The sequence below is a fragment of the Dermochelys coriacea genome, chromosome 7 (assembly GCF_009764565.3).
Source record: "Dermochelys coriacea isolate rDerCor1 chromosome 7, rDerCor1.pri.v4, whole genome shotgun sequence".
NCBI lineage: Eukaryota > Metazoa > Chordata > Testudines > Dermochelyidae > Dermochelys > Dermochelys coriacea.
Window position 1 is genome coordinate 29,147,026 of NC_050074.1, and position 20,463 is coordinate 29,167,488.

A 20,463-nucleotide genomic window follows, 5' to 3' on the forward strand; every position below is an offset into this window, starting at 1 on the left:
AAATTGGTGAGGAACAATTTCTCTTTACAAAAACCATGATGACTCTTCCCCTAACAAATGGTGTACTTCTGTGTGTCTGATGATTTTTTTTTTTTTTTTTTTTTTTTTTTTAAAAACTATAGTTTCAACCCATTTGCCTGGTACTGAAGTTAGGCTTACCAGCTTATAATTGCCAGGATCACCACTGGAGCATTAAAAATTGGCATCCCGTTAGCTATCCTCCAATCATTTGGTACAGAAGCTCATTTAAATGATAGGTTACATTCCACAGTTAGTAGTTCTGTGGTAGCTTCTCTCCTGAAATGTCAACCACCCACCCTTCTTACACATTCCCTACTTGCACAACTTCAGTTTTCTTTGTGTTTCCCTTCAAACCATGGTCTTCAAACACAGATGCCCACTCTGATACCGTATTAGCTAATTTCTCTTTGCTGTCAGCCAAAAGGGCCAGATCGTCAGCATACATAGGTTTTTGTCTCCCCGCTGGCTTGATTCTCCTACTAATTACCTCCATAACTAGGCTGAAGGGAAGATGAGTCAGCACACTGCCTTGTCTCAATCCCACCATCACCTCAAAACTCTCCAAGAATTCCATGTATTGTTACCATCATAGGTCTTTACTCTCGATACAGCTCCTCCATGAGAAAAAGGGTAGACTCCCATCTATAGCACTGAGTCCAGTTGTCCCTGGTACGCTAACCTACAGTGCAGTCTGAGTGCACTGAAGTTTGATATGAGCATTTAGGGGCCACTATTGGATACTTTCTTCAATGTGTACTTCAAAATAAAAACTTTTCTCCTACAAACTCAGACGGCAGGCTGGCCTCTGCTGCTTTTGAAGTCAACGGGAAAACAATCAGGCCCTTTATAAGGCACAGTGTGTGAATCTGCATTTGAATGCAGATTTTTTTTTTCCCCCTCTCTGCTTTAGATTATACGTTGCTTGTAGTTTGACAGACTTTTCAATACATCTCACAAGAAGGATCTCCCTGGTGGAGGTTTGGCTTTGATTTTTATGAAGATGCTCAGATTTACAGATGTGGCCGTGAGAAATTTCTGCTGGTGGATAGACATATTTATTTTTACACCCACACTCATTATATCATCTACATACCACACACCTACACGTGAGGGACTTCATTTAGAATTGCTTATGGTGCGTGATGCAGTTTTAATAACTCCCAAGCTCAATGGAAGTGATTACAGATTAAACAGATCAGACATTTGTGGAGCGTGCCCTGCAAGATGCCAGGTAACATTGGAAGGGCCCACCTTTTCTTTGATAGAAATTCATTTCCAAACTGTTACATTGAAAACAATTATTTTTGCATAAAAAGACATACTTGCTCAAAACAAAACAGCAATAAAACACTAATATCTGGTATCTTACACCAGCAAACAGGGTAGGCAAAACTGGAGTTTTGGAATCTACATCTGCTCCTCTTTCAAAAAAAAAAAAAAAAAAATTTGAATCAAACAATATTGGGTAGCTTGTAGGCCTTTTCTTTGGGACCGGGAGAGTGACTGAGTTCAGTATGGGGTTGGATGTGCATTGGAAGATACAAGGGGAATTTATTAAACGTCTTTCAGCCTTCTCTCACATGGAAAATAGGGAAATGAATTCATCTGAGTCAATGGTAAAATGGCATTAATGGCCATTTCATTAAAAGTTATAGGAGCCTTTTGTTCTAACCTACACTTTAGAACTAAAGTTCTAACTTTCTGTAATAGAATGCCCCATTTATGTGAAGAATGAGTCATGAGATGTAATTCATCACTATCAGGTCAAGTGCGGGATGCTCAATTTTCAGACAGAGCCCCCTCAAAGATCTTCAGGTTCCATATTTGGGTAGTCAGGGAGACTTATAATGAAATGGGAGAACTTGAGCACTAAATGTGGGATTTGGAGATCCACAGAAGAAAATAATTAGGCTGCACGGTGGTTTTGCTGAAGTTCTTAAATAAATATGCACATAACAGATTACAAAACTCCTTCCGGTCAGCCAGTGGCCATGTCCGCTGAGCACAAAGGGTTCATGCTTTGTAATGGAAAACAGGGTTGCTAAAGATTCTTGATATTTCATTGCAGATGTGACGAATATGTCACACAGCTGGATGAAATGCAACGCCAGCTTGCAGCAGCTGAAGATGAGAAGAAGACTCTGAACTCCTTGCTTCGTATGGCAATCCAGCAAAAACTGGCACTGACCCAGCGCCTGGAGCATCTGGAGCTCGACCACGAGCAGTCCAAAAGGGTGCGCACTAAATCTGCTTCCAAAGCCAAGACCAGTAACCCGAGTGTAAGTCATATCCGGTCCTGTGGAGACAGATCTGAGGGGTCTGTCCTTAACAACCAGGTGTTTTGTGAGAAGTATAAGATCTATTGTGACTAGAAAAGGCATGTAGGAAATCATATTATGCATCTAATTTTTATGCTGTAATTGTCAGCATAAATCCCCACTATCTAATGTTGCAGTGAGTTTGCTTGTACTAGTATGTTGTTAAACCATGTAATACAAATAGTATTATGGTGGTCTTAACTGTAACTAATTCATACATATGGAGATCTTATTAACAAGTTAATAGTGGAAAGGAACTTTTTGTTTCCACAGTTAACATGTATGGTTTTGCTGTTTATGGGTAAGTGTTAAGTGTATACCTGATATACTACATCTGGTGTTACTAACTCTAGTTTGATTAGCACAAATATGAACCTTTCCCCAGGGTTACAGCATCCTTCAAAAAAAAAAGCTTTCACAGGAAAAAGCAAACCTAAAATCTCCTTGTTAATCTGGTTTGAAAAGTTGTGAAATACAACACTGGAAATTAGATATGTAATGTGGAAATGCAGAACATTTCAAAACCAGTACCAAAACTAGATTTGCCTGCTGTGGCAGTCATCAGAAATTTTCTGCCATATCACCACTGACCGAAGTCCCAAAAGGCTTTTATAAGCTATAAAAGTTGGAGAAATATGGGATACATTCTTAAACTCTTTCTTCTCTACTTCAGAGGGTTAACCTAAAGAAACTTGCACATTTATAGTCTATTAAAAATATGCAATATTACCCCATCTGGAATAAAATTGGAAATTAAAAATATTAGGATCCTAACTGATATGCAGTTTCACATTAAAGTTATGCTGTGAAAAAGTGTCATGTATGGAAAGGACGTTTGTGGTCTCATGTTGCTTATTGCAGCATAACAGTTTGGAAAGAAGGTGTTTTACATATTACTATATCCACACCATATTTGTACAGAATTTATGTGACTGTGTTCTACTATTTTTAAGTCGCAATACAGTTCTTCTCAGCTCTCAGTATTAATCTTAATGGGATAGTGTTTCAGAGCTCTATTTGTGGGTTTTTTTAATATAAAAAAAATCGCATTCCTTATGCAAGCACACCTTTCACAGGGCTCTACATTATAGGCACAGGAAATTTAACCTGTTCATCTTGTTAATAAATATTAATGGAGTAGGTTAGCATATGTATTAATCGTAAAAAAAAAAAATACTTTGTCTGCTATTGGACTTTTAAGGGGCCTTTTTAGCCACTTAATTTCAATATGTTTGATAACATAAAAAAGTGTACTTCATAATTGGTGCCTATACAAGTGATATACAAGATTGAAAAATGTTGCTTTTAAAATTGTGGAAAATTTGTGGAGCACAATAAGGCACATTTTTTTTAAAAACAAAAGTTTTTAAAGTGCCTAGCCTCAAACTTTATTTTAATGTAAAGCCCTGTTCATTTTGTACTTTTTAAAATAATTTTGTATGCTTGTAGTATTAACTAAAAGTAATCCAAGACTGCACAGTTGTCTGCTGATAGTGATGTTTTCTAAAGCCATTCTAATGATCCTGGTGTAGTACTGCCTCATTTCACTACCATTTCTTGTAGATGGTCAGCAGCTTGCTTCCTGTGTATCGCCGCTCTGCCTATAAGTAGTCAGGAGATATCACAATATAAATATAAAGTAATAAGCAGCGCAGCCTGCTTTCCCAGTGGAGGGAAAAGATAGTCTTTGGCTTCTGAGAGATTTTTAAAAAATGCTTCTAAAATCCACCCAAGTGAATGGTGAAGAAATTTGATATCAGAGTTATGAAAAATCTTGTTTTAAAAGAAATATTTGAATGTGGCATCCTTAAATTTGGTGCCAGAATCACATTTGCCAATATCTATTTTTTTAAAAAGAGTGGATTTTCCAAGTCTACTATATTGCCCAATTACCTGTGTACATGAGACGTTTAAAAAGACAGTAATTGTGGCCCTAAAAGCAGGCCCCTGTGCATTAGTTATTACTTCATTTTTAGAAAACACTGTATTCTCCTGAATTTGAGCTTTAATATTGCTATGTAGCAGGTTTGATATTTTTAGAAGCAAAATACCTTTTAACAATTTTCAATCCTGCTTTTCCTCTTCTTTGCTGCACAATCCTTCAAAAGGCCTTTATTTTTTTTTTTGCATTGTGGGTAATTATAAAGAATGCCTTGTAAAAGTAGGCATTTAGATTACGAACTCATTTTGCTCCATTAGAAGCAGCTATCATTTTGTTTTAACTGTGGTAGGAAGCTGTTAATACAATTCTTATTGCTTCCCTGTCTCTAGTGGTAGTATTGTCACAACATACGAATGATAGAAAAGGTAAATTTAAGAAATTACATGCATTGATTAGTTTTAAAGTCAATTGAAATTTTATAGGAAGATTTCAGTGTTATCAGAAGCTGACTATTACTATCAATATTGGCTCACATTATCAGTACAAAATATGAATAGTTTTGATACATCACCAGTTTAGTAATCCTTTCCATTTTTATTCATCTCTATGGCTCTTAAAATAAAAAACAGCCAGACTATTTAAGCTTGTCAAGTGTACATTTTAAAACCTGATCTAAAGAGAAATGAGCAACGGTACATAAAAGTGACCTGTTCCTGCTGTCTGTATGTTTAGATTAATATATTTAAGATTATGGGGGCTTGTACTTTTGTGAAACAAATCTCTTGAAACTTACCTATGCTATGTTAAGTCTTTCATTTCCCTTTCAATGGGTTGGGATTTAGCTTGGAAAACTTAAGCCATCACCTACCTCTGCAAGCAGGCTCTTCTTTTGAATGATTACTGTTCTCTCTATTGGCCTGCATGATATACTGACCTGCATGTCTTGGGAGAACCTAAATCTTCATTGATCATGGCTTTCGCATACTCACTGCTGTATCTTTTTGCTCAAATAGCATAGCTTTATTCAGTACTTGTAAGAAACCTTCCTGCAAAGCTATTGCTTCTGAACAGTACTCATGTAAAGCATTGTTCATTAGCTTGGAAAGCACATGCCAACTAAAGTGACTGCCTCTAACTTTGGGAAACTAACAGATGCCCCTCAACCGACTAACCTGCTATGGAGATCTTGCAGTGCACTCTGTATTAAGTCAGTTCTTTAACTGATGAATGAATACCAATTTTTCTAATGTTATTCTGTTTTCCATTTTTCAGCTTTAGAGTAGTTCCTGGAGATGGCCTTTCCAACAGTGCAACAGTATTTCTTAGCCTGCCTCGTTCTGGTTAACAGTGGTAGCCTGTTGCACAAAGAATGGAAACCACTGACCTGATCCTAGATTGTTGGTTTTTTTTTTTAAAAAAAACACCTTTTTCCAATATACTACCTGCAATTTTACTTTTATGTCTCAAGTTATAAAACAAACAAGTTTTACCTATATGTGCTGCTGCAGGAAGAAAACTTACAAGTGCTGAAGAAACCTACTTTGAACGTAATGATCACCATATAGTTTATGATCTACTAGAAATGTTCAGATGGGGAAATTTTTCTTATTTCATTGCAGATATTCATTTTTATCTGATTGTTAAACCTGTGCACTTTTGATATTTTACTTTAGCTTCTTTTAATTCCTTATGTAGAAGAATTTATATAAAATGCAGTGGTTTGTGCTCATAGTCTCTCTCCCGATTTTGGGCTTGTGCTTGTTGATTTTCTACATCAGCATGTGGCAGAGATTTGGACTATTTTTGATTTTGCTCTAGATAGTGTTTAGAAAGAGTTTCAACACAAAACCCAGGAGCTCTGCTAAACTATATATGTGCTGTGCTTCAGCAACTTTTTTATTATTATAAAATGTTAAGCTTTATGTGTTAAAATTACTGATTTTTAACTGCCATGTTCATTAAGAAATCCAGGGTATTCAAATTCTGGGGTTTTTTTCATATTGTATTATTATTCTTAGGAATAGTTCAATGTAACAAGAAGAAAACTTGACTTTGCTCTAGTTAAAACAGTAATAGGCACTTGAAAAATATTAAAGTAGTGTTACCTATAAATTCCAGAATTTCTGGGTTTTAGGAAGGTATGAAGTATTATTGATTAACAGAATTTTATACAACTGTATGGCTTAAATTCCAAATTGGAATTGTTTTTGTTACTTCTTCATTTTATTGTGCCAAATTATGGTACATTTAGAAAGAAAAATTCTAAAGTTGTCAATGAATAGGGTGTTCTATTTCAGCGCCTTTTGTCATTATTATTGCCAGTAGTGCCTTTAATAATTTAAGTGAGAATCCTAGAATAGCTTAGTCTATACAAGAAGAAATGAACGGTTGTTTTGGAACTTAGTAAAGATGTGGAGCAATAAGTGCAAAGCGAACTCCCCTTTCGCACATTTTTAATGGTAGTCTTAATATAGAGATTATATATACACAAGAAATTGTAAAAAATACTGTTAGTCAATGATACTTCATCATGCAGATCCTTGCAAATTCAGGGGTATAGGAAAAAAAAATGAACCCGAATACACTTTGGGAACCAAAATGGACTTTTATTGAACAAATGAGCAAGATGTATTAACGCATTTGTGGCTGCAGTACAGAGGATGTATTGGGAACATAAATGTTCTGTTAGCTGTGTATGGTGGTGGATACAGTTTAACCATAGTATTATTTGGAAATGTGAAAGACAAGACATTAATACCTACTCTTGCATGTTGTATCTAATCATTGTAATTTCAGGAAACAGAAAGTGAAAAGTGCATCAACAAGCTGTACCTACCTGCCTTGGTGCTGTTTGTTGAGGCTAATGTGAATCATTAAATTGGTACTTCGGGGGGAGGAGGGAGGACTTCCCTCCCTCAAAAAAAAAAAAAAAAGTACAAATTGTAATAATGTCAGTGGGGAAAAGATTTCTGTTTGCTGGAAGAAGCATTATTATTCCTAGATGTGGGGACTTCTTATATTTTCATCTTCGGTTACAGTATTGATTCATAAGAAATATTGTTACATTTAAAAATTACTACATTTGTACGTGGGTATTTATTTGAAATGATGTCAAAGTACTGTATTATGTTTTATGTGCATTACCTTTTAGTGGCAGATTGGTCTCCATTTAATGTCATGCATGTACTCTTGCCAAGTAACCTTTACACAGATCTGAAAAAGTAAATGTCATTGGTTAAAAAAAAATTGTGGAAAACTGATTCGTAAGTATAACTGTGTGTTAATTTGATAACTTTAGGAGGCACAGGGGGCAAAATGTTACTTCCAAATCAATAAAAAAAAGTGTGTAATGTAGGAAAGCAATCTGCCTGTGTAAAGGTAGTCACATTGGCAGTATCAATAAAAGAAAAGGAGATCTGTTTACTGTGTGCGTGTGGGTTTTTTTTTTGTTTGGTTTTTTTTGCAATGTCTGCCACTTTAATTTGTTGAAATATTCCTAGGTCATTAAGAATCTTAATACAAGGTTAAATGAATATTTGTATTTTTGTCATAGGTTTTATCTGAGAGAAACCTAAAAGATGATTTACATTTGCGTATAGTTTGAATAGAAAAAGGAACTCCTACATCTATTAACTGTTGTTCATACGTTTAACAGTAATTTCTGATGGACCCTTCAGAAGGAAGTTGTATATACAGCTGACCTAAAACCAGCTTAAATATAGGTACGAAGTCAGCTGTAAATAGATAAGACTTTTGATCAATCCAAACAACACACAAAGCCTTTTCAGGATGTAGGTTACTATGAGTTGGTCTTGACCTCTAGGGACATGAAATACATGTCTATGGGATTTTTAAGGTTTATAATACCACCATCCCTCCAAAATGGGGATTGTCCTAAACTAATGCAACTCATTGTAGTTTATGTAACCTGGTATTCAATTCCATTAGAAAAGCTAATCAACTTAATGTACATTGTAACTCAAGGAAGACAATGGCCCATTTCTATTTAGCAAGTGTTCACAAACCATGTTGGTCAGCTTGCGAAATACTCAGAACTCATGTCTGACAAGGCTCTTGGCCTGATCCTTTAGTGCTTATTCATTCAAAACTTCCCTTAGCTTTAACTGGAGTTTTCCCTGCAGGATTGCTGTGCCTGGAGAATAGATTATATATAATATATATGCAAATAAGCACACATATAGAACAGAGCAGTTCAAAAGATGAAAGCTTAAGTAAACATCTGTGTACTGGGAAAATAGCAAAATAATACAAGGAAAACATTTATCTTTATTTGTCTGTTGTATGTTTTAATACAATATTAATTTCTTATGCCAGTCTTTGTGGTGTGAAAATTGGGCCCGTCTGGTGGCATGTTGGCACATTCTGACTTCAGAGACTTAATCCAGAGCTGAAACGCCAGGCTGACGAATGTTGCTGTATTTAGTCTCAGGTAAAGGAATCTACCAAATAACATAACACCCTTACCTGTCCTGGAGAATCAGCAATTTAGAGCTGAATACTTGTTGCTTGGCAGTAAAGATTGGAAAAAAAAAAAAAAGTTAAAAAAAAAAAACTTATTATTTTATAATCTCTTATAACAAAAGCAGGACTGCACCAAGAGAGACTAAGGGTGAGATTTTTAAAGGTATTTCAATGGGAGGCCCCTCAGTGCTTTTGAAAATCCCAATAGGTGCCTATCTCATTTTGAGAGGCCTAAATACCTTTAAAAATCTGGCTGAGTGCTCAGTCCTCCAATGTGCTGCATACCCTCAGCTCTCCTTGACTTTGATGGGTGTTGAAGTCACTCAGCCTCCTTGTAGGATCAGGCTCTGAGAGGCAAGGCTCTTTTCTAAATCGTGTTTCTAGTAATAAAGATGAAAAGCCAAAGACAAATCAGTTCTATAGCCTAGAAGAAGGTTTCAAAACAGCAGCTCTACAAACACTATCATTTCCAGTAGATCTGAAGGAATGCACCCAAGTATCATTGCAGACAAACTTTCCTAGCTACCCATAGTAAATAACAGGCAGCTGTTGGAACAGCATGTGAGTTGGTGAATAAGATTAACTCATTTTCTCCCTTCCTTTCTATCCCCACGACCCCATGTGTAAGGGAGTCAGCAACTTTCCTCAGAGAGGACAGGTTTCAGAAGCCTGTCAGTGCCAAATTCTCATGCTGACATAGGCTGTAGTGTAGACATATCCTTAATTGACTGACTGGGATTAAATCAATTTGAGTGTCCACACTAGTTTTCATCAGTGTAAGTACATCCATATAAACACCAAATGTAGTTAAACTGATGCAACTGTGTGTGTAGACAAGGCCTGCAAATAACAGGGCTGTTTGATTTTGCAAAACATTGGTTTGAAAAAAAAAGGAGTATTTGTGGCACCTTAGAGACTAACAAATTTATTTGACCATAAGCATAATGCATCGGATGCATTCCGATGAAGTGAGCTGTAGCTCATGAAAGCTTATGCTCAAATAAATGTATTAGTCTCTAAGGTGCCACAAGTACTCCTTTCCTATTTGCGAATACAGACTAACACGGCTGCTACTCTGAAACCTGGTTTGAAAGAGTCAAGGTATGGAGACCCAAAATGTAACTTCTCCTTTTCCTTTTATACAGTATACTATTTTTCAAATAGGATTTTTGTTCCACACTTTACCTAACTTGCCCAAGTAAAACAACAAGACTGTGAAAGAGGTGAGAATAGAATCCAGGTGCCCCCTGCTCTGAGCACTAGATAACAGTCTCTCAAGCACTCCAAATCAGCAAGGAATTTGTAGAGTGAGATCACTTTAACAGATTCCAAGACCAGAAAAGACCATTGTGATCATCTGGTCTGACCTCCTATATAACACAGCCCATAGAACTTCCTCAAAATAATTCCTAGAGCAGATCTTCTTTTAGAAAACATTAAAACGATGTAAAAATTGTCATTGATGGAGAGTTCACCATGATGCTTGCTAAGTTGCTCCAATGGTTAATTACTCTCACTGTTAAAAATTTCCCACCTCCTTTCCAGTCTGAATTTGTCTAGCTTCAATTTCCAGCCATTGGATTGTTTTATACTTTGCTAGATTGAAGAGCCCGTTGTTAAATATTTGTTCCCCATGTAGATACTTAGATTATCACATCACACCTTAATCTTCTCTTTAAATTAAATAGACTGAACTCCTGCATCACTACAAGATATGTTTCTGAATCCTTTAATCATTCTTGTAGTTCTTCTCTGAACCCTCTCCACCAGTTCATCAATATTCTTCCTGAATTGTAGAGACGAGAACTGGACACAGTATTCCAGCAGCAGTCACACCATTGCCAAATACAATTTACAGGAGTAAAATAACCTCTCTACTCTTGCTCAAGATTCTCCATGTCCAGCTCATTATCCACCATAACCCCCAAATCTTTTTCAGTCACAGCTTCCCAGGATAGAGTCCCCCACCTTGTAAATATGGTCTACATTCTTTGATAGATGTATACATTTAGCCGTATTAAAATGCATTGTTTGCTTGAGTCCAGTTTACCAAGCAATCCATATTGCTCTGAATCAGTGATCCATCCTTTTCATGATTTACCCCTCTCCCAGTTTGTGTGTCATCTGCAAATTTTATCACTGATGATTGTATGTTGTCTTCCAGGCCATTAATAAAAATGTCAAATAGCATACACAGCCAAGAACCGATCCCTGTGGAACCTCACTAGAAACGCACCCATTCAGTGATGAACTTTGAATTTCTCGCGAGAGAGAGAGAGAGAGAGAGGTGGCCTTTGTACATTGGAAACATAGCAAGTGCACCTGAGGATGTTTCCAATAATTGTCTGGGTTGTGGTGTCGCTGAATTTTCAGAGACTTCTTTTCCTCTAGCAGCTCCTGTTCTAGCCACAGATCTTATACTTAATCCTGCTCCTAAGTACTAGCCATTAGCTCCTTGCCAAACTGATTTTCTTTTTCTTCTAAAGGACAAAAGTGGTCTCATAAATGAAATATTGCCAACATTACTCCATCTCCTAACTAAAAGAAACGGAGATAAAGAACCCCGTGAACTTAAAACAGCTTTGGAAATTCTTCAGTACACATACCTGATTTTAATATTCTAGTATAATAGTATCCTTAATGAGCAGTTTATCAGATGCTGCATGGGTTTTATTGAACCAGCTGCCTATTACCTGACCACACAATTATAATTAAGGTAAATTATCCCTCATCTTCCATATAAAAGGCTAAATCTTTGTTTTCTTCCAGCAGTTGAGTAGGGGTTGCTTTTTTTTAAAGTCTATTGCTCAGCCATTGCAGTATGTTTGCTTTAAAAACAATAAATAACTAGACCTGCTTACTCAAGCAAAGGCAAAATCCAGACCAGCAATTCTAGAATCACAAATAGTTTCACCTGATCTCTGGTCATGAGAATTTGTTTCTAATTAAGATAGTTTGCACTGAGATTCTGACATGAATCTAGTTTCAGAATTAGGCACACAATCTATTTTAATTAATCTTCAGTATATTGTCACTTATTTTATAGCATGTCGTATACTTTGGAGTTCACCTTAATACAGCTCAAGGGGATAAGAGCAAAGTATTTGATCCAACAATGGATCACCAGCTTCCTGTTACCTCAAAATTAACAATGAGTCTTTATTAAACCAATTATGGAATCCTTGCTTTAGTACCTCTCCTTTAAAAATGAACAAGGAAATCTGATATATAATGTTTTGGAAGAACAAGCCAAACCAGACTGTCAATTCTCGAGTGACAATAGCAATCTTTAAAGCATGATCCAACACGGGCTCAGAGAACAGCTTTTGAGGCCAGCCGTATTGAGGTGGAGAATAGAATGCATTCTCCTTTACTGTGCAAAAAGTTGGTATTTATCTGGCAGCAGTTGGACGGTTAATGGGTAACTTCTCCAGCTGATGGATGATTTTCTTGCCTCCTGTAGAAGTGAGTTTTCTATCTTTACTGGTGGTATGTATGCATAGATTGTGGATGGATACTTTCTGGGACTCTTGATGCAATCTATGCATACATACCACTGCTTGGGAGGATGTTTTGGTTTTTTTAGTCAGTGCAGTTACTTGAGTCTCAAAGCAAAAGGCTCAAACTTTACTTACTTAAGAGAGAAGATAAATAAGGTCTCTTACAGAAAGAGTGGATTACTCCAAGGGTTGGTCTTGATCCTGACATGAGATATACTGGGGATTGTTCATTCTCCATGCCATTCACTCCTTGGCCTCCGTGCTGTGACAGCTCAGTGACATGTATAGGTGATAGCCCACCGGTGAATGGGTGTTTTGGATCCTCCTCCTCTGCTGATCCACCGGGGACATGAGTTGTTATAGCACCATAACTCTTTAGTTCAAGTTGAGGTGGCTCATGCTCTTAGCTCTGGAGGTCCCCCAGTTCAGTCCCTGTTGTGGCAGTCCTCACATGCACATTGCAAACACTAATGTGTGTACTTTTATCACACATGACTAGGAAGGGGACCACAAACTTCATTTCACATAGGCCACCAAAGAGACACCGGGTAACATCTTCCGGTCTCTGTTTACATTACCTTATGAACCAGAGAGAACGTAAATGAGTCTAGCTTTCAGGTACTATGGATATAAGCAGTTTATTTCTGTTAGGTACAGAAGAAAATCTCTCACATTGTACAATTTACTGGCTGTTCTGGGCAGTTTGGTAGTGCTACTTGTTACCATGGTGGATCTGTCAGAGGGAATGGCACTGAGGTTGGTCTTCGCAGTGACTGTGACACATTGTGGGCCTCCTCCTAAAGTCCCCCTCCCTGTGGGCTGTCACTAAGGCTGTCTGGCCTTGCCTGCTAGTGATTCTGGTGCAAGTGTTTCTCTTCACATAGCATTTTTAGGCACAGAATTAAAAAGTACCAGTAAAGATAAGGGCAGAGAGAAATAGGTTTGTGTGTCATCCCTCACACACTTTTAAAAAAACCTTTATGGTATATGGAAGATGCATGAATGGGTTATTTTACTCTCTCTATATCTTCCCTAAAAATATCCCAATTGTCAAGTCTTGTCTTTTGCCTGCCTCTTCTCCCCCTCCCCTCTCCGGAGGATTTATTGGGCAACACAAAAGAGTGCTCAACCCTAACTGAAGGGGGGCAGTAGAGAGAACTTGTCTCCTATGTGTTTTAATTATGCAGTTGCTAAGCCAAGGAGTTTTAAATAGACTCAGTAAAAATAACCACACCCCTGTACCAGGTTCACTGCCCTGGAAGGACATCCAATACACTCTTAGTTTGCCAGTTGTCCACAGCATAGTTTCAGTTGCACCCTAGACAAGACCTTGATTAAACAAGTTTTTGAGACCTCCTTTATAAATCAGAAGGAAGCTCAAATGGCCATAAGCCTCCCTTCCCACCCTTTTTCCTTCCCCTTTAATCTTATCACTTCCTTGAGTCCAGGAATTACCACAGTCACAGCTTCCTCTGGTCCTGTTTCCCATTGGAATAGTGTCTTCACTAGAGCTGGGTGAATAACTGATTTCCCCCCCCCCCCCCAATTTGGCCAGCAAACCAAAAAAACAAACAAACAAACTTGGTTTTGTTCCCCAAATGCTCTGAATTTGTCAGCAAATCAGAAGTTTCATTCCAGTCATTTGTAAAGAGCCAGGTATATGTCCGTCCATCCTTGTAAGCTTTAGCCCAGTGGTTAGTGCACTTAGCTGGGCTGTGGGAGATCCAGGTTTAACGCATGGCTCTGGAGCAGGGACTTGAAGTCAGCTCTCCCCACTCTCAAGTGAGCATCCTGTCACTAGGCGGCTCTTGGTCTTTCCTGTTGAAGCTGTTCTGCTTGGTATATAAATACTTAACTATTCATTGTGCCACAGAGAGAATGACTCTAGCCTGGCAATTAAGGCACTCACCTGAGAGGTAAGAGATGTGGATCTCAGTCATCAGCCTAAGGAGAGAGTTGAATCTCCATCTCCTACCTCTCAGGTGGGGCGCATTAACCACCAGGCTAGCGAGTCCTTCTCTCTCTTTGGACCAGAGTAATAATTTATTCAAAGGATCACAGCTTTGCAACAGGAGAGAGTGAAAGCAACTCACCCCCAGAAGAGCTTATAGCCAGTGGTTAAGATGCTCTGTTGAGAGCTGGGGAGGGTGAAGGTCAAGTGCTCCAGAATGGGGATTCAAACGTGGGTCTCCCACATCCCAGGCAAGAGCCCTGACCAGTAGGCTGAAGAGTATCAGGGCACATAGGCTCACTTGCCAGAAGCTAGCCCTGAAAAAAATTTCCTGAGCCAAAATTAATCAGGTCAAATTCACAAATAGTTTCGGGTCAACCAAAACTGCATTTTTCAGCAAATAAACTATTCATGCAACTTCATCCTTTTCCCTCTGGAAGGCTTCCTCCTGGGGTGCAGGGGTATGACTGTTGCTTCTGCTTGGGCCAGCCCCGGACTCTGGGACACCCTGCAGGAAACGGTTGCTATTCGTGAGCCTCCCTCTCCTACTGCCTCCAGGTGGTGCTGCTACCCCATTGTCTTCTCCCATTCCTCTTCTGGCTGCCTCTACACACTGCACTGAATCAGAAGGGAGGGTCTTCCATTCTTGGAGGCTTCAGCAAGTTGTTGTATCAACCAGGCAAGGTACTAACAAGCTTCAACAGGACTTTATTTTCAAAGTGGAAACCTCTTTACCAAGCTGCTGCTGCTGCACCCTCTGTAGCTATTTTCCAGCCTCTCAACTCCTCCCCCCTTCCTGTTTCCTGTCCTTTCGGACTCCCAACAGCCAGTTCTCCTAATTCTAATAATTACAAGCAACATCTAAACACCACATTCCCTCCTCTCTTAAGAAACTCTCCCAATTAAAATAAACATTATTGTTCTAACCACAGGAACAAATATGAAACAAGACAATACTGTTGGCAGAAATATTACACTGAAAACACTGTAGATACTACATAACAGTCTCTAGTCCAGACAGGTGGTCATCTGGGTCTGACAGGCCGTCTCTCAAGCCCCAGTTCCACTGCAATGTCTTGTTGTGTTGGTACTACAGTGAAGTCATCCAATGCTGATTGGGTGTTGGCATAATCTCCTCTTGGTGCATAGGCAGGTGCAAGATAAGAAGCATTACATACCCGCCCGTCAGAAAGTCAATAGGTGTAAGATCCCTTCTTCTCTATGATTTTAAGAGGAGCTGTGAATTTATGGTCCCCTTTGTGTAAAATTCCAGGTTTTCGTATTCTAACGAAGGAACCACACTCAAACTTTGGTTCCTTAGCACCCCACCGCTTGTCTGTGAAAGCCTTAGACTTTGCTTGGTTCTGTTCAACTGTTTTTCTCATATCATCCTAATTTGGGGCATCAGGTTGTGCCTGTAATAATCCAGCAATGTTCAGTTTAGTACTCATCTGTTTCCCATGCAGTAACTCTGCGGGTGATCTTTGCGTTGTGGCATGTCGCGTAGCCTCGTATGCTTACAGAAATCAGTAGTGAAGGGTATCCACAGTCGCGCTTCCAGTTTAGCCATTTGCAAACTCTCTTTTAAACTTCTGCTAAACTGTTTGATTTCCCCATTGGCTTGAGGGTAATATAGGGATGACCTTCTGTGGAAAACGTTCTTCTGTGCTAGAAAAGTTTCAAACTCCAGGGAAGTAAATTGACTACCATTATCTGAAACCAGTTCTTTGGGGTTACCTTCCCTGCTAAAAATTGAAGAGAGGAACTTAATTACTGTATCAGAAGAGATTTGTAATGTAAATGCTACCTCAGGCCATTTACTGAAATAGTCTCTTAAAGTGATGGCATAACGGCAGTCAATTGGAGCAGTATCAAAGGGTCCTACAATGTCAGTCGCCACTTTTTCCCATGCAGATTCAGGAAGAGGAACAGGCTGTAATGGAGGGGTACATGTCACTGCTGTCTTATCATGCATTTGGCAAGTGACAAAGGATTTTATTATGAGTGCTTCAGTTTGAGAGTCTGTCCCTGGCCACTAATACAGATCCCGTAGTCATTGTTTGGTTTGGACAATTCCTTGATGAGTCTTGTTTGCCACGTGTATGAGTTTTGACTGTAATTCTTCTGGCACAAGGAGCTGGTGTGTACCTTGTAGCACGCAGCCATCGAACAAAGAAAGTTCATCCCAAACTCTAAAATAAGGCAGCAAAACTGGGTTGAGGTTTTTAGGGTGACTGGGCAATCTTTGTCAGAAATTCCCATAGTTTTTGTTGAATTGGACATGCTGAACAAGCAGCTTGAAATTGTTCCCTTGTAACTGCAGTGAGAGTGCTTGTAATAAGCGCAACCACTACATCCTCATCCTCCGGTGGACCATTTGGTGAAGGCAAAGACAGGCGAGAAAGGCAATCAGCGACCACATTTTGTTTTTCAGGCTTATATTCCAGTTCATAATTGAAAGAGAGTAGTCTTGCAGACTATCGAGCAATACGGTATCCTGTTTTTCCCAGTCCTTTCATGGTGAGCAATGTCGTCAAAGGGCTGTGGTCTGTGCGCAACTTGAACATGCGGCCCTACAGGTAAGTTCTCCATTTTTCAGTAGCCCAGACAAAAGCAAGTGCTTCTTTTCCGACTGTAGAATATTTTCTCTCAGCATTACTTGGTGTCCTTGAAGCAAATGCAACAGTCCTCTCTGTTTTGTGTTGTCCTCATGCAGTTTTGTGAGAACAGCCCCAAGTCCATAATCAGAAGCATCAGTAGTTACAATTGTGGGCAATGCAGGACTGAATAGTGCAAGTACTGGACTATGTACAATCAAGTCTTTCACGGTTTCGAAACTAGCTTGTGCATCCGTTATCCACACTAAGGTTGAACTTCTCCATAGTAATTCCTGTAACGGTTCAATGACAGAACCATAATTGGGAATGAATTTTGCATACCAGGAGGTAAGAGCCAAGAAGGAACGTAAGGTTTGCCAATCTGTTGGGAGAGGAGCATTTGAAATTGCCAGGATATGATCTGGATCAGGTTTTAGTCCAGCCTGTGAAATCGTATGCCCCAGAAAGGAGAGTTCAGTTTGTCTAAATTTGCATTTGGACCTGTTGAGCTGGAGGCCTGCTGTGCTAATGCAGTTCAGTACAGACTGCAGGTCATTGTCATGCTCCTCAGCAGTATTTCCAAACACGATAATATCACCCAGACAGCCCTGAACTCCATGGTGATTCTTCAGAGCTGTAGCTCATGAAAGCTTATGCTCTAATAAATTTGTTAGTCTCTAAGGTGCCACAAGTACTCCTTTTCTTTTTGTGAATACAGACTAACACGGCTGCTACTCTGAAACCTTCAGAATCAATGACACCATTTTTTGAAAGGCACTTGGGACAGATGCGAGACTGTATGGAACACGTTTAAAACGAAATAGTCCCTCATGTGTAATAAATGCTGTGAGGTGTCTCCTATCTTTGTGCAACATAACCTGGTGGTATGCGCTCTGCAAATCAAGAGTAGAAAACATCTTTGCTCCACGGAGTTCTGCAAATACTTCTTGTATGTGAGAAGACGATGGCTGTCAATCACAATAGCTTTATTTGGGTCCCTTAAGTCCACAGAAAGGTGAATGGCTCCACCCTTCTTCTGCATCACTACTATAGGTGAAACCCATTCCGAGGTGTCGATCTCTTCAATAATGTCCTTTTGAACTAGTTTTCTAAGTTCCTCTGAAACAGCTTCCCTGACTGAAAATGGTAAGCACCGTAACTTCTGTCGTACAGGCATCACATTATTCCACATTTTAACTTTATGCAGAAACCCATAAGCACAGCCGAGTTTCTCCTCAACTTGGTGTTGAGTCCCAGCTGAAACTGGTGTGTGTACTGCAAGAGTGCTTTGCTGAGGAAGATCAATTTGTCCATTAACTACCCTGACATTTAAAGCAGCCAGTAAATCTCTGCCAAGTTAGCAGTGCCTTTGTGGACAATGTAGAACTCTGCAGTTACACAGCAATCACCAAAAGGAACTATTACTGGTAGGCAGCCATATACTGAAATATGTTTTTTTCAAATAGCACACCAAGTGAAGTTTGGGTTCAGTAAGAGGCACATCTTTAAAGTAATGCAGATAAATGGAATCAGGTAGTATAGATACTGCTGAGCCCGTGTCCAACATTAGCTGAATAGAGTGTGGTTTGCCTGAGGGTATGGTGGAAACGTTTACAGTGCACTTTATCTGTTCTGGAATATGTGCAATAGCGATTTTGTCCACGTTCAGCACAGTAACATCTGGTATTGTAACTGCGTGCACCTGTTGATTGAACTGGCTACTGTGACATACTTTAGCAAAATGTCCAATCTTTTTGCAATGATTGCACTGAACTACTTTTGCTGGACATCCTATGTAGCTTGCAAGGTGTTGTGTGGATCCACAGCAAAAACATGCTTTTACTGTATTTTGAATTTGCTGATTCGGTGGTTTTTCATTAGTTTTCCTCTTGCAATTGTGTGTCTGCAGCGATAGCGAACTTTTCTGCAAAGGAGTCACAGCCTGGATTGTGCCTCCTGTATCCATGCTCATTATTTCGGCTTCAGCTGTAGCTGACTCAATCTGAATAGAATGGTTATTGCTTTTTCTAATGTAAGTTGCGCTTCTAGAATTAAGCATTCTCTTACACAAAGCATGGTTGTTTTCTCAATGAACTGGTCTCTAATCATTTCATCTGCCATATTCCCAAAGTCACAAATTACAGTCAGACTCCTCAGGAAAGCAATATACTGGCATTATAGTTTCCTCTGGTTTCTGCTCATGCTGGAGAAATCTGTAGCGATTAGCTACTACATTCACTTTTGGCACAAAAATGTTTTTTAATGCCGTGAGTGCAGTCTCATATTTATCATCTGCAAGGGGAAAAAAGTGTAAAATATAGGCTGCTCTGCTCCAAGGCAGTGGATTAGCAGAGCACGCTTTCTTACTTCAGAAATCTCTGTAGCACCGATTGCAAGCACATGGATCCAGGCAGTAAAAGCAATTGGAGGCTCACCTGGGCTTTGCAGAAAGGGTGCAGGTGGGTTCAGAGGCAGAAGATCCATCCTCGTCGCCAGAATGTTGTTGTATCAACCAGGCAAGGTACTAACAAGCTTCAACAGGACTTTATTTTCAAAGTGGAAACCTCTTTACCAAGCTGTTGCTGCACCCTCTGTAGCTATTTTCCAGCCTCTCAACTCCTCTCCCCTCCTTCCTGTCCTTTCAGACTCCCAACAGCCAGTGCTCCCAATTCTAATAATTACAAGCAACATCTCACCACCATACGTCAACAAGAGCACTAGCAGCAATAGCTCCTTTGTTCAGTTTTATAATCTTCCAGCTGGGCATAGAGAAAACTGGTGCGTAACCAGAGGGTGGGGAGAAAAACAGCACAAAACTCCCAATCTCATCTTTGAGGGAGGGAGAATACAACAGGGCTTCTGGGCGTGATCGTAGCACAGGAATGAAGGAAGGAGAGGTGTGAGCATGAGGTTGATAAGCTGAGACAGGGGAGTGCAAGCAGAGTTGAGGATATGAAGGAGGCACCTGGGGAAAAAGATAGCATGGGCTAGGAGGGACAGTTTGAGCAACTCAGAGCAGCTGCAGTTGCTCTGCGCAGTGGCTTTTTGGCATAAAGCCCAGGACCGCTCCATGCAGAAAAGACAGCTGGCTGTCTAGTGTAGGCTGGTGATGAGTGCATGTTTCTCCATCTGCAAGGATGGGAGACTCTCTTGGCAGCCATAACAGGGGCTAGGAAAAGGCTAGCATGGTAGAACAGAGATGGAACTGTGCAAGAAGAGGGGATGGGCTTTGTGAGGGGAGGAGGGGTAGAGAGAGATGTGGCTTGGAGTATACTCATCCTTAGTATACTTTATGAAAATGGGCCACGTTGTCCAAAGCATTAGATCATGCATTATACTACCTCTAACATATATTAAAATCATTCTAATTACTCGGATCTTTCCTTTGCCAACCACTTACACCACAGTTGACCATAAAAATCTTTGGAGGCTTGGTATGTCCAATGTCTAGTGGCATTTCAGGATAATTCTGCATTCCATCTCTTCACTGCAGCTCAAACATGCTTCCTTAATTTAACATAGTGGCCTCTGCTGAGGACTTGAGCTAGATCTTGACATGCAGTTCTACTGGTGCTTTTATGCCCTGTGCATTTACTGCCTTTCTAGAACTTGCATGAGACTAATACTTCCCTCAAACTCTCCCAGAATGTTGTACAGGTCAAAGAAGCAAGGCTAGCTAGCATGGAGGAGGCGGGTTTAAGTGTGGTCTGCT

At 39.6% G+C, this 20,463-nt stretch overlaps 1 protein-coding gene across 3 annotated transcripts in view; it reads left to right on the top strand.

Moving 5' to 3' along the window:
• Positions 1-20,463, top strand: part of BICD2 (BICD cargo adaptor 2) — a 173,120-nt gene that overhangs the window by 148,573 nt on the left and 4,084 nt on the right. Inside the window, exons 7-8 of one of the 3 annotated variants that reach the window (XM_038410551.2) lie at positions 2,090-2,300; positions 5,494-7,644. The exons of 1 other annotated variant lie outside the window; for it this stretch is intronic. In XM_038410551.2, the coding sequence (XP_038266479.1) occupies positions 2,090-2,300; positions 5,494-5,499 (217 nt within the window). In that variant the 3' untranslated portion in view covers positions 5,500-7,644. Of the gene's footprint in view, positions 1-2,089; positions 7,645-20,463 lie in introns of those variants that run through there. One more of the 3 variants, XM_038410550.2, reaches the window with a different exon arrangement.